The following is a 14,275-nucleotide window of genomic DNA, read 5'->3' as shown; positions in this document are numbered from 1 at the left end:
GGGTGAATCACGGTAAATGCCGTAATTGGCAATATATTTATACCTTTTGCGTTATGTTTACTTGCCAGTGTTCTTATTAATTGATAGGCGATGCAAATAGCCATCATTTGTTTCCATTTTGCCTTTAGTGACTGTTTAGGCTACACTGCTTACCATTTTATTTTAATAATTATACTACTATTTGTACACGTTTATTATATTACAAAGTAGTAACTATTGTAAATAGTACGTTGGTCTTCCGTTGGGGGTACCGTCAAGATATATTTAGAGTATTTACAATTGGATTTTATTTACTTATGGTACATTTATCCTATTAAAGGGGGTGCTATTGCTGGGGCTTTAGTAGTTCGATTGTTAAGCATCATCCAGAGGACGGGCTGTCTGAAGGTTTTTAATATATGGAGCTTGCTGCTTTTTTTAATAGCAGCTGTCTTTTTTGGAAGGGGTAGGGGGTGGGCACGTCATTGCAAACAATGCTGCTATCTTAAAATCTTTTGGGGGAAGTGCTGGTCACTCTGCCTACTGCTGTTCACAATAACCTGTTACCAGGTTATTGTGAACAATTCTATACCCCTCTAAACATGCACGATGGTAAATAGTCTTAACATAGTGAGCTAGAACGTTAAGGGTTTAAACCACCCTATGAAGTGGAAGAAGGTTTTCTCTCATATGAAATCGTTTCAGGCCAAGGCTCGAGGTGTTTCAATTCTCATTTCTCAGGATATTCCTTTTGAAAAACATAATATTATCAGACAATAAAGGCCGATATGTAATTCTCCCTGGCAAATTATATAATGCATTTGTTGTCTTGGTTAATGTGTATGCCCCGAATGTGGATGACCGTGAGTTTTTCAAGCGTTTGTTTTTGTCACTGTCAGATTTTAATACTTATCATCTCATCCTTGGTGGTGACCTTAACTGTTGGTTGACCTGTATTACTAATGATTTTCTTATGGATTTTGGTATTTGTGATGATGCAATTTTTGCACCCAAATGACAAAGAATTTTCTTTTTTCTCTCAAGTGCACCATTCATACTCTAATGACTATTTCCTTTTAGAAACCCTACTTATACCCTTTGTTCATTCCTGTGAGTACCAACCAATTGTTATATCTGATCACGTACCTGTTACTCTTTCAGTACTGCTACCTGGCCTTCTTCATGTATCCAGGCAGTGGTGCTTTAATTCAACCTTACTATCAGATGCCAACTTTATAGAGACTACTGAGAAGGAAATAACCTTTTTCATGGATACCAATACAACTCCGGATATTTCTTACCTCACTCTATGGGATACTTTGAAAGCTTACCTGCATGGTCAGATTATTGTATACACAGCCAGGATGAAACGCAATTCAAATCGGGAACAAAGTGACCTTTTACGCCAAATAGGTGAAATAGACAAACAATACTCTCAAAATAAAAGTCCTGATCTATATAAACCACGAGTTGAATTGAAAGCTATATTCGACCTGCTCACTACTTACCAGTTTGAACAACTGCTCCTGAAAAATAAAACCAGGTTTTTATACATACCTGACATAAGTCAGACAAATTGTTAGCTAATCACCTTAGGGGCTTCAGATCCAAACAGGCCATTTCAAAAATCTAAATGGGCACTGATCATGTCACCACAGATCCCACAGAAATCAAAGAGTTCTATACTCAACTGTATACTTCGGAATTAAGTTTGGATTCAAATACAATTCATACTTTTCTTGATGAGCTCAACGTTCCCACACTTCCAACAGATTTTACAAGAAGACTGGAAGAGCCAATTTTTGAATAGGAAATAGTCAAAGCCATAAGTGCAATGCAGTCAAACAAATGTCCTGGCCCAGACGGGTTTCCATCAGAATTTTTCAAAAAAGTTTCAAAACTACTTTCACCTTTATTGTGTTGTGTTTTTGCAGAATCCTGTAAACTGGGTCATCTACCCCAGTCCATCTCGGAGGCATGTGTAACACTCATAGCTAAGAAAGGAAAAGACATGACAAACTGTTCTTCATACAGACCTATATCTCTTTCTTAATACAGGCACCAAGGTCCTGGCAAAAGTGTTAACTCTCAGACTGGAAAACATCCTCCTGACCATTATATCTAAAGTAAACAAATAATAATAATATAATAATGTATAATTTCTATAGATGCGGAGAAAGTCTCCGACTGCATCGAGTGGCTGTACTTTTTTGCTTTGCTGGACAAATTCAAATTTGGACCTACCTTTACCTTGTGGATCCTAATGCTCTATTCCCACCCCACTGCCATAATTCGTACTAATTCCCAACTGTCGAGGCCCTTCAGATTGTACCGTGGCACCTGTCAAGGGTGTCCTTTAAGCCCCATGCTCTTTGACTTGGCCATAGAACCACTTGCTATCACACTTCATACCTGCAATGGCTTATCTGGAATTTGGAGGGGGGGTGTTGAGCACAGGGTCTCTCTTTACGCTGACGACCTTCTGCTCCATGTGTCCAATCCAAGTGAATCTATTCCTACTGCTCTAGCGCTGCTCAATCATTTTGGCACTCTTTCATGTCACAAATTACATATCAACAAGATTGAGCTATTTCTAATCAATAACAAGATCTTGGATCTTTCTAATTTAAACTTTAAGGTTGAATATGAAAGGTTTTTGTATCTTGAGGTTAGGGTTAGGGTAATTGTTACCAAAAGCACAGGGACCTGTTTAAAGAAAATGTTGCTGCTCTACTGAACCAGGCCAGGCAGCTGATGTCTCAATTGTCACCCTTGTCAATGTCCCTAGTGGGCCATGGAAACTCTGTTAAAATGGTAATCTTGCCAAAATTCTTTTATCTTTTCCAAACATTGCCCATTTTTATTCCTCATGCTTTCTTCCAACAGCTGGACTCACTCATAACTTCCTATCTTTGGCAGGGCAAATGTCCACAGTTTAGCAAGATCTATCTCCAAAAATCTAAACTCCAGGGGAGCCTTGCTTTGCCTAATTTTTGTTTTTATTATTGGGCGGCCCACCTGAGATGTTTGGTGCATTGGTCCAACTATTATGATCAGCCTGACTGTCCTGACTGGGTTGCATTGGAACTCTTTTCACAGAAACTGTCCCCCTTGGCCTCAGTGGGCTCTGCCCTACCTTTACCCTCCATTACATTATTTGATAATCCAGTTGTCAAACATTATTTGAAGGTTTGGGGGCAATTTAGGAAGTACTTTGGCCTGGCCAGTTTCTCACTCTGGAGTCCAATTCTTAACAATCATTTGTTTAAGCCATCAATCATGGATGCAGGTTTTTGGAAATGGCATAGAGAGGGAGCCAAACGTTTCAAAGATTTTTTGATAGATGGCACCATAACATCATTTGCACAGTTGAAAGAGAAGTTTCACCTTTTAAATTCAGACTTTTTTCGTCATCTTGAGATACGACACTTCCTTAATACACAACTGTCCAATACACAAACTGCTACAAAAGCAGTTATTGTGAATTAAATATTGTCATTTAAGCCATCCAGAGGCCTTATCTCTAAGTTGTACAATATTGTGCTAGACCTGAAAAGCCCACCTGTAGATACATTCTGAAACATTTGGGAGGAGGACTTGTGTCTTGTTATATCTGATGATGTCTGGTCCTCTGCTCTCCAACTTGTTTATTCATCTTCCTTCTGTGCTCGCCATCGTTAATTCAATTCAAAGTTGTACATAGAGCACATATTTTCATGTCTAGGCTGTCTTCCATGTACCCTGAAGTTATCCCATTGTGCATTCGATGTGGCCTGACTGAGGCCTCTCTTGGCAGTATGTTTTTGGTCATGCTCACACCTGCAAACCTGTTGGAGAAACATTTTTAACACTCTGTCCCAGATATTCAATAATAGGGTGGAACCAAACTCTGTATTGGCCCTTTTTAGTGTTTTGGAGGATCAAGTACATTTTAGTGCCACAAAAAATATTCTTTAGTTTTTGCATTACTTATGCATGCATTACTATTTTATTCAGGTGGAAGGACGCTAACCCTCCTTCATGCTCACAGTGATTACAAGATGTCATGTCCTGTCTAAAGCTAGAAAAAAATAGATTTTCATTCAGTCAAAATATCAATGTATTTGAGTTGTACCCAGCTCTTTAAAAAGAATAGGCTGCAGCGTAGCTGCATGTGAATGAATACAGCACCTGATATAAATATTTTACCCGTGTGGTGACTGGGTGGGTTTCTTATTTTTTGTGGGTTTTGTTTAACATTTTGTTCTTTTTCTTTATATTTGTATTGTTTTTGTATTATTAATTCTTGTTCTTTTAGTTTTTGATTGTATTTGATAATTTGAAAACAATAAACATACCTTGATTTTAAAAAGATCAAAAATCATATACTAATATCAATAGTATCTGATGTTTGATACTTTTGACAGTCCTACAATATTTACAGTTTTGCCATGGTCCTGTAAAATCTTGTCCCCATAACTGTTGGTAGACTAAATATTTACCTTGTGTCTCCTCTGTCTGTGCAGTGTCCCCCAGTGACCACAGCATGGGAGGCTTCATGAGTCCGGTGCTGTCCCTGGAGACGTCCTCTCTCAAACAGGCCAATGGAGAGCTGCGGTTGGGGCCCCACTGGAGACCCCAGAGCCCCAAGAGCCCCAAGAGCCCCAAACTCCTGCGCCTCAGTCCACAAGAGAGCAGGTATTACATTAGCAGCTCATTGTTTTCTGTCAAATGTTAATGCTTCAGGACTTGATGAACTCAGACTATTTAAAAATGGTAATTATCGTAAATATAATCACAATTGTAAGGATATGTTTTTTTCAGAAATTGTCCAGTCATACATTGGTGGTTTTCGGATTCTAAAATGTGATGATGTCATACTCTCAGATGGGGGACAGAGACAGTTTATCCTATTGATACCATTGCAGTTTACTATGAAATATTCTCTGACATGACCCCAGAATTCACTATATTACAAGGAAAATTAATATTCAATATTCATTTTAGCTGGACCCCCATCTGTATTAAATCATTTTGGCTTATAAAATGTTGTGATGTCATCTGAAACCCAGCAATAGAAGTGTTCAGGATACAGTATTGTGATGAGAACCTGTATATAGAGCACATATGTAAATTTTTCTCATTTTCAGAATATAGAGAGCATATACTGTAGCAGAAGAGGCACTGATTAATAATTGGTCGCAAGTGCTAGGGTTTGGGTAGTGACAGTTCAGCGCAGAAAGAGTCTTTTTAGGTTTAAACCAACTGGTTTTCAGCATTGAAACAAAAATGAGAGTCTCATGTGAGGCAAATTCTGCTTTCTGATTGGATAATCATCTTGAGAACCAAAACACTAATCTAAATCTTTCATACAGTTTCTTTAAGCTTCATAACTTCTTTCTAGGTTGTTATTATGACTTACTGTTATCATGTGTTTAAATAGTTGTGCACCAAATGCATTTTCTTGATTCACTCTCTATATTATGCTATAATAATCACAACATACCATCTTTACCTTTTCCAGCTTGTCCATGCGTGCCAAGTTGCTGGAATCGGACAGCAATGAGAGCAGGGAGTCCAAGGATGATTTTGAGACGTACCGACCCCACACGCCCACCCCTCCCGCCGCACAGAACGGTATGACCCCGTGACATCTGCTATTACACATCACTATAATCTCTTGTAGTTCTAAAGCAGATCTATTCATCTTATTCTGGAAGGTACTGTGGCCACTACCATCTTCATTTGGGTTGTATTATTTTGCATGGGGCTGCCAATCTTGATAGCAAATGGTCACATTTTTTTTTCTATAGCGCTTTTCCACCTTCAAGGTGCTCAAAGCGCTTTACAAATGAGTTCTATGCAGACTACTAAGTCATTTTAAAGCCTCCCAGAGAATCGATGCAGTGCGGTTTAGTTGTAATTTATGGCAAAAGTGGTGGGGAGGGGCAGAATAAGGTCAATAGGCTTAATGGCATTTACATTTGCCCGGTGATGTCATCACACAGCGCTTAAGCAGATAAAATAATACCAGTGGCCTGAAATATCTATTAAAGAGTGAGGCAGATGTGAGTTCTATTTTGATACACTCTTCTGTGAGTTTATGGTTACAAGGAAGAGTGAGGATAACAGGAGGCGAGAAGCTGCAAAACTTTTGTCTCTGTCCACAGTCCTTATTGAAGGTAAGTGCAGATTCACAGTGTGTTTTGGAGTGTTTTCCTCGTATGAGTAACATCAGTACACCTGACAGGGCATCATGCGTGTGCGCGTACATTACCAACTGTGCCGTGCTTTGTCCCACCTCCTCCAAACGGGCCAAAGTCCCAACCCTGCCATGCCTGGGCACAATTTGTGTGCACTCACACTGGACAAATCCACTGCACTTTAGGAGCTACCTGTGCTTGGGCATTTTTCAATTGACAGTTAAAAGAAAAAAGTGTTAATTCACTTTCTCTCCTGTCTCCCCTCAACTCTGTACAAACCACTAAAGTGTGTGAGAGCTAAATGCACCACAGAGCTCATACGTTTGGCTTTTTTCATCTGTTTTTGAATGAGATGGTGTATTTACCTTTAAAGAGCAGCATCAAATCTGGAGATCCTCTATAGTTACTCAAATGAGGCTGCTATTGTTCAAAAGACTACAAAGATCAACTATTAAAATTGAAAGTAAGAAGACTCACTCTGCCCTTATAGTGAAATGTAAGAGAAAGCACAAACCTTTCTCTGACTAGTTTTTTAAATCAATATTTATTTAATAGTTTATTATTAATTAAATATATAGACTTTAACACATTCTGTTTTGTTTTAACTTAAAGAACATGTAAATTCTTTGAATAAATAAAATTTGTAATTCTTTATTTTGTTTATACTACACATTTATTAAAGAAAACAAATCATTATTTTGCCCTTATTATTACTTATATAAGCACCGGTTTTGGTGCATCCAAATCATGTTCAGGTGCACCCAAATGAAAATCTTAGGCGTACCGGTGGACCCAACTCAAATTGTTAGTCTGTTCATGGACTCCAGCAAGCATAGCCATTTAAATGGACATACAAATAAAACATAAACCACATTATTTTGTCGCATATACAAATGCAAAAAACAAACAAACAACAAAACAAAGTAGGATTAGAAAGCATAGGAGTACAATTGAAATTATTATTATTGAAAGTTGCTTGCAGTGACCCACGGCAACATCTATGAAAGATTCAAGTGGATTTTAGCTAAATGTGTCTTGTTCTAATATAGATATATTGTATAAGTAGTTCTTGAGCTCAAAATTAGACCAGTGTCCTTCCTGCATTTAATTATAATTTTATTTTCAATAATCAGAAAGTACACTGTAAGCAGGCTACCAGTAGTTGTTTTTAACATTACCGTAACCGGAAAACTCACCTCTGGTCTCTGAAAGTTGTTTGAAAATAAACTAATTGCAGTGAATATTTGGGATGCTTGAAATGCATACCGTAAGTGAGGAACAACTTTGGACCACTGCAAACCATTTCAAATTAACTGGGTTTGTTTTTTACATTTTTAACACAGTAAAATTTAGGTAAAGCACCTTTTAACTAGTGTCACTCAAACTCACTACTTATTAGTGTATATAAAAGTGAAAGAATTAAAGAAATAAACAATAATAAAACATTTTTCTTGCAGGCTCGTCATCCAAAGACAGTCTGCGCTTGCCTCTATCTCAGGGCGACTCAAGCAGCGATGGAGGGGGATCCTCTCCTGCCGGCTCCCCGCACCCAGAGAGGGGCTTCCTGGGCGGGCTTCTCAAGAGCACCCATCAGGCCCTGGTGGGTGGTGGCTCCCTGTTAGCCTCCGTCGCCCTGGGTCGCACTCTGGACGTTCCCCCTCCCGTCCCCCCACGCAGCAACCCCCCCTCCCTTGGCGAGCGCACACCCTCCGAGCCCGATATATCGCTCCCGAGACCCCTCACAACGGACCCTCCCGTAGTGGATGACCTTATAACCTTCTCCACATCAGAACCGCTCCCGAAACCGATATTGGATCTAGCTTTGCAGCGACAAGAACTGAAGCCCCTCCCCCTCTTGTTGACCCCGCCCCCTCCAAATCCAAGAGAGAGGAGTGGACACCGGATGCTGCAGCCCCCCCACAGTCCTAAAGCCCCACGGACCCCCCAGGAGCAGCGGGACAGTTGGGTTGGCTCGGTCAGCTCGGGGGAGTGGACTCACAATATTCAGCCGGCAAATGGGGAACAGGGCTGTGAGGCCTGGGAGCCCCCTACAGACACCACCAGGAGGAGCTCCAGTCAGGGTCTGCACGCCTCTCAGCTTGGTGAGTGTGAAGAACTCATCTAGGGACATCAGAGTATTAAATTTAATGTGTTGATTATAGTTAGAAGGAAAATCACAAAGATGTACCAACAGTGTAATCCTAAATTCACATGCATTTACATTGTCTCATAGATTACCATTCCTCTAGTATGTGACCAGTTTTATGAATAAAAAGTTAATGTGACATAAACAGCAAGATTAAAAAAAGCACTTTACATGTAGGGTTAAAAATTTTAGGAGGACAAGGATAATTTGTTACATTTTAGAAGCAAAAATAAGTAAATTACAATTAATAATAATAATAATAATATTATTTTTTTCAATTCTAACTTTTATTTTAGTTCTTCGAGTCACTTGGTTCTCACTGCCAAAATGAAAGATGTAACTAGTTCATCAGTTGTTTGAAAAGTAAAAAAATGTTAATAAAAAGACATCGAGAACATAGACCTCAACCAAGGCACTAGTGCTGTACCTCTTTAATCCTTCAGTTGATTAATCCATCCATCCATCCATCCATTTTCTTCTGCTTATCTGGGGCCGGGTTGCGGGGGCAGCAGTCTAAGCAGGGACTCCCAGACTTCCCTCACCCCAGACACATCCTCCAGCTCCTTCGGTGGGACCCCAAGGCGTTCCCAGGCCAGCCGAGAGACATAGTCCCTCCAGCATGTCCTGGGTCTTCCCTGGGGCCTCCTCCCGATGGGACATGCCCAAAACACCTCCCTAGGGAGGCGTCCAGGAGGCATCCTGAGCAGATGCCCAAGCCACCTCAACTGGCTCCTCTCGACGTGTAGGAGCAGCGGCTCTACTCCAAGCTCCTCTCGTGTGACTGAGCTCCTCACCCTATCCCTAAGGGTGCGCCCAGCCACCTTACGGAGGAATCCATTTCGGCCGTCTTGTATCCGCGATCTTGTCCTTTCGGTCATTACCGCAGTAGCTCATGACTATAGGTGAGTGTAGGAGTGTAGATTGACACGGTAAATCGAGAGCTTTGCCTTCCGGCTCAGCTCCTTCTTTACCACAACAGAACGATACAGTGGCCTCATCACTGCAGACGCTGCACCAATCTACCTGTCAATCTCACGCTCCATTCGTCCCCCACTCGTGAACAAGACCCCGAGATTCTTGAACTCCTCCACTTGAGGAAGAGACTCTCCACCCACCCGGAAGGGGGGCAAACCACCTTTTCCGATCGAGAACCATGGCCTCGGATTTGGAGGTGCTGATTCTCATCCTAGCCACTTCACACTCGGCTGCAAACCGCTCCAGTGCCTGCTGCAGGTCCTGGCTCGAAGAAGCCATCAGGACAACATCATCTGAGATGAGTCAGCAGAGATGAGATCCTGTGGTTCCCGAACCAGACCTCTTCCGGCCCCTGGCTGCGCCTAGAAATTCTGTCCATAAATATAATTAACAGAACCGGTGACAAAGGGCAGCCCTGGCGGAGTGCACTGGTAACAGGTCCGACTTACTGCCGGCAATGTGAACACAGCTCCTGCTTTGGTCATACAGGGACCGGACAGCCCTTAGGAAAGAGCCCCGGACCCCATACTCCCAGAGTACCCCCCCAAAGGACACCACGAGGGACATGGTCAAATGTCGTCTCCAGGTCCACAAAACACATGTGGACTGGTTGGGCAAACTCTCATGAACCCTCGAGGACCCAATGGACAGTATAGAGCTGGTCCATTGTTCCACGGCCGCGACAAAAACCACACTGCTCCTCCTGAATCCGAGGATCGACTATCGGTTGGATTCTCCTCTACAGTACCCTGGAGTAGACCTTATCGGGAAGGCTGAGGAGTGTGATTCCCCTGTAATTGGAACACACCCTCCGGTCCCTCTTACAGAGGGACCACTACCCCGGTCTGCCAGTCCAGTGGTACTGTCCCCAATCGTCATGCGATGTTGCAGAGACGTGTCAGCAAAGACAGCCCCACAACATCCAGAGACTTGAGGTACTCGGGACAGATCTTGTTCACCCCCGGAGCCTTGCCACCGAGGAGCTTGCCAACCACCTCGGTGACCAGTCTCTGCTTGCTCCTCGGAAGACATGACGGGGGGATTGAGGAGATCCTCAAAGTATTCTTTCCACCGCCCGACAACATCCCCAGTCTAGGTCAGCAGCTCTCCAACCGCACTGTAAACAGTGTCGGACGGTTTGCCAGAATTTCTTTGAGGCCGTCCGATAGTCCTCCTCCATGGCGTCCCCGAAGTCCTCCCAACCCTGAGTTTTTGCCTCTGCGACCGCTCAAGCCGTGGCACTCTTGACCCGCCGTTACTCATCAGCTGCCTCAGGAGTCCCACAAGCCAAAAAGGCCCTGTATGACTCCTTTTCAGCTTGACGGCATCCCTTACTTGCCGCCTCGACAAGCACCACAGACCTTACAACCACAGCTACGAGTGGATGCATCGACAATAGAGGTGGAGAACATGGCCCACTCGGAGTCCATGTCCCCAGCCTCCCCGGGATCAGGGAGAAGTTCTCCCAGAGGTGTGAGTTGAAGACCCCCACTGACAGAAGGCTCTGCCAGGCGTTCCCAACAGACCCTTACGATATGCTTGGACCTGCCAGGTCTGTCCGGCTTCCTCCGCCGCAAGTGGATCCAACTCACCACCAGGTGGTGATCGGTTGACAGCTCATCCCCTCTCTTCACCTGAGTGTCCAAGACACGTGACTAGAGATCAGATGACATAACAACAAAGTCGATCATCGATCTCTGACCTAGAATGTCCTGGTGCCACGTGCACTGATGGACACCCTTGTGCTCGAACATAGTGTTTGTTATGGACAAACTGTGATTAGTCGATTAATCAATGAATGGTATTATGCATTTTTATTTAAAAAGAGAATCAATCTGAGGTACTCTGATTTGAAGTAAAAATCTTTCCCCGATGAAGACCACATAAAGATTGAAACAAATTGATATGTCCCTTACTGATTGAAGGGTTTCAGTGTCTCAGATCGATTCTGGTTTGCTATCTACATTTCCAATGGATACTTGATGAGCACCTGATTTGGCTTTGTAGAAATTTTTGTTATTTGACTAATTATTTTAATAGGGTTAGAATAATTTGGGAGAGAACTTTGACTTTATTCTTCTTTTTTTTACATAAATAGTAATACATGTACATAATTGTACATTGTAATAGAACAAATGACCCCAGGAAGAGTGGCTGACACAGTATGGTGCAGATGCTAATGGCGATAAAATAAACAACAATCTGTTCTGTATAAAAAGTTGTTCTTTTTATTAAATCCTTGTGCCTTTTAGTTGATTGATGCATAGCGGATGTCTTTTGTCGACCAAGAACTTTGTTGATTACAGCCCTACAAGGGACTGGCATTTCCCTGCAATTTTATAGCTGTAGTGCCAATCAAACCAATCATTTCGGAAAATAAACTCAACGTGATTGCAGTCATTCATTATTTGAGCCATTGTCAGCTTACAATACCTTTCATTTCTTCATTCCAATACTATGTTTATGAGAGCAAAGTAGCACTATGTTCAAATGTGTCCTATGTCCTTGGTACCTCATGGTAAAGTCAGTTTTCATCTTTGAACTAAATCAGTTTGAAATCTGCTATTCTATTCCCCACATCCCACATTTTAAAGTTCTCAATATTTTATAACTTCTTTTTGTTACCTTCAATATAGTTTTCCCTGTTTGACAATGCTCCCCGCATGCTTGAATTATTATTGTTCGAGGATCTCTTTTTTGTCTGCACAAGAGAGAATTCAATGGAGCGTGAAGCTGTTTCATTGACATCAAAAGCTCGTCTGACGCTATTTGCATATCTCAGGTATAACAGCTGGCCCTTCATTCCTTATACAGTCATTGCCACACGCCGATGCAAGGCAAGAATACCCTGTGTCCCCCCAATTTTTACTCAGAACACTTCTTTCAAGTTCTTTCATGGCAGAAATGAAGGAAAGCACGTGACTATGCAGTTTAGGGCAGGTTTAAGTAAAAAAAAAGTTACTTAATCTCTGTCCACTACATTTTAAATAGAGCTGCTAACTTCCCTGGAGGACTACAGGGAAGAGTGGTGAGAAAGGAGGGGCGAGGTCTAACAGTTTTTCCCACTTCAGACTCCGTCCCTCCATCCGGATGTTTGTAATAAAAAAATTTGAAAATTTATTGTAATCAAGTCTTATGTGACATCACATAATACTTGAAATTGCAGTGACTCCTGGAGGCAGCACAATTACTGTTTTTGGCCACAAAGCTGCAAATGTATCTAGTTTGCACTAAAAGTGCTAAAAATTACTAGAAATAGACAATCCAATTAAAAGACCATACAGTTGAAACCAGAAGTTTACATACACTATATAAAAAGACACTTTTACACTTTTTTTTTTTTTTTTTTTCTCACTCTTTCCTGATTTAGGTCAGTTAGGATTACCAAAATTATTTCTATTCACTAAATACCACAATAATGAGAGAAGGATTTTTTAAGACAATTTTTTATTACTTTCGTCAAAGTTAGAATTTACATACAGTAAGATTACTATGCATTTAAACAATTTGGGAAAACCCAGATGATGATGTCATGTCTTTGGAATGTTCTCATAGCTTTATTGATGGCATTTGAGTTAATTAGAGACATACCTGTGGAGGTATTTGAAGGCACACCTGAAACACTTCTTCTTGTTCAAACAATTATGCACAAGTATAAATACCATGGGAATGTCCAGCCATCATATCGCTCAGGAAGGAGACGGGTTCTGTGTCCCGTGCTTTGGTTAGAAATGTGCATATCAACCCAAGAAAAAGCAAAAGACCTTGCGGAGATGCTGGCCGAAGCTGGTAAGAGAGTGTCATTATCCACAGTGAAACGAGTACATGGGCTGAAAGGCCAATCTGCCAGGAAGAAGCCATTACTCCAAAAGAAACATAAAAAAAAAATCCAGATTACAGTTTACAAATACACACATGGGCAAAGACATTAAGTTTTGGAGACATATCCTGTGGTCTGATGAAACTAAAACTGAACTGTTTGGCCATAATGAGTATTGTTACATTTGGAGGAAAAGAGGGATGCTTACAAGCTTCCTTGCAGGAGGGACTGGTGCATTTCACAAAATAGATGGCATCACAAGGAAAAAAAACCCATGTGGAAATACTGAAGCAACATCTCACGACATCAGCCAGGAAGTTAAAGCTTGGGCAGAAATGGGTCTTCCAAATGGACAATGACCCGAAGCATACGGCCAAACTGGTTACAAAGTGGCTTAAGGAACAAAACATCCACTGCAGCACAAACTTGGAGTAATCCGTACTCCACAACACAGAGCAAGTGGTGCCCACAAACACAGAGGGAAAAGTGAAAGAGGAACAACACGTGGAGAAATGCTTGTGGATATCCAAAGTGGGCCTTCAGTAGATCTAAGAGAGCTAAAAAACAAAACAAAACAGGACAACTGGGAATCTGAACCTAGAAGGAAAGGTGTTACCATTCCTTACACAGCGGGTGTGTCTGAAAAACTTCAGAGAATTTTCAGACAGTATGAGATTCCTGTCTTTTTCAAACCTACAAACATTTTAAGAGAAAAAACTGGTTCACCCTAAGGACAAAACCCCAAGCCATAAACAAAGTAATGTAGTCTACTCCATTCAGTGTAGTGAAGAGTGCAGTGAACGTTACATTGGAGAAACTAAACAGCTACTCCATAAGAGGATGCACCAACACCAGCGTGAGAGTTCCTCTGGACCCCAGTCTTCCGTACATCTCCATCTCAAAGCCACTAACACACTCCTTTGAAGATAGTGAAGTTCAGATATTAGCCAGAGAAAATAAATTGTTTGAGAGGGGAGTTAAAGCTGTTTTTGTTAGGAAATGTTAGGAAAGAGAATCTTTCCTTAAACAGGAATGGGGGCCTGAGACAATATCTCACCCATCTATAACTCAGACCCAAAACAATGAGAACATTAGCACAGTTGTTAAGGGCTGAATAGGGTAGTTTCAGCTGAAACTGAAGACAATAGATGTTTACAGTTTGAGTGTAGTTAG

At 41.6% G+C, this 14,275-nt stretch overlaps 1 protein-coding gene across 2 annotated transcripts in view; it reads left to right on the top strand.

The window, feature by feature from the left end:
• The window catches only part of LOC117386209 (mitogen-activated protein kinase kinase kinase 11), an 85,923-nt gene that overhangs the window by 64,064 nt on the left and 7,584 nt on the right, over nucleotides 1–14,275 (top strand). For both annotated transcript variants that reach the window (XM_033983541.2, XM_055228874.1), the window contains exons 7-9: nucleotides 4,485–4,656; nucleotides 5,483–5,595; nucleotides 7,619–8,263. In XM_033983541.2, the coding sequence (XP_033839432.1) occupies nucleotides 4,485–4,656; nucleotides 5,483–5,595; nucleotides 7,619–8,263 (930 nt within the window). The remainder of the gene's footprint in view (nucleotides 1–4,484; nucleotides 4,657–5,482; nucleotides 5,596–7,618; nucleotides 8,264–14,275) is intronic.

Source organism: Periophthalmus magnuspinnatus, chromosome 18 (genome assembly GCF_009829125.3).
Source record: "Periophthalmus magnuspinnatus isolate fPerMag1 chromosome 18, fPerMag1.2.pri, whole genome shotgun sequence".
In the NCBI taxonomy this organism is placed as follows: domain Eukaryota; kingdom Metazoa; phylum Chordata; class Actinopteri; order Gobiiformes; family Gobiidae; genus Periophthalmus; species Periophthalmus magnuspinnatus.
Note: the sequence above shows the minus strand (reverse complement) of the source record. Positions and strands in the feature narration are given on the sequence as shown.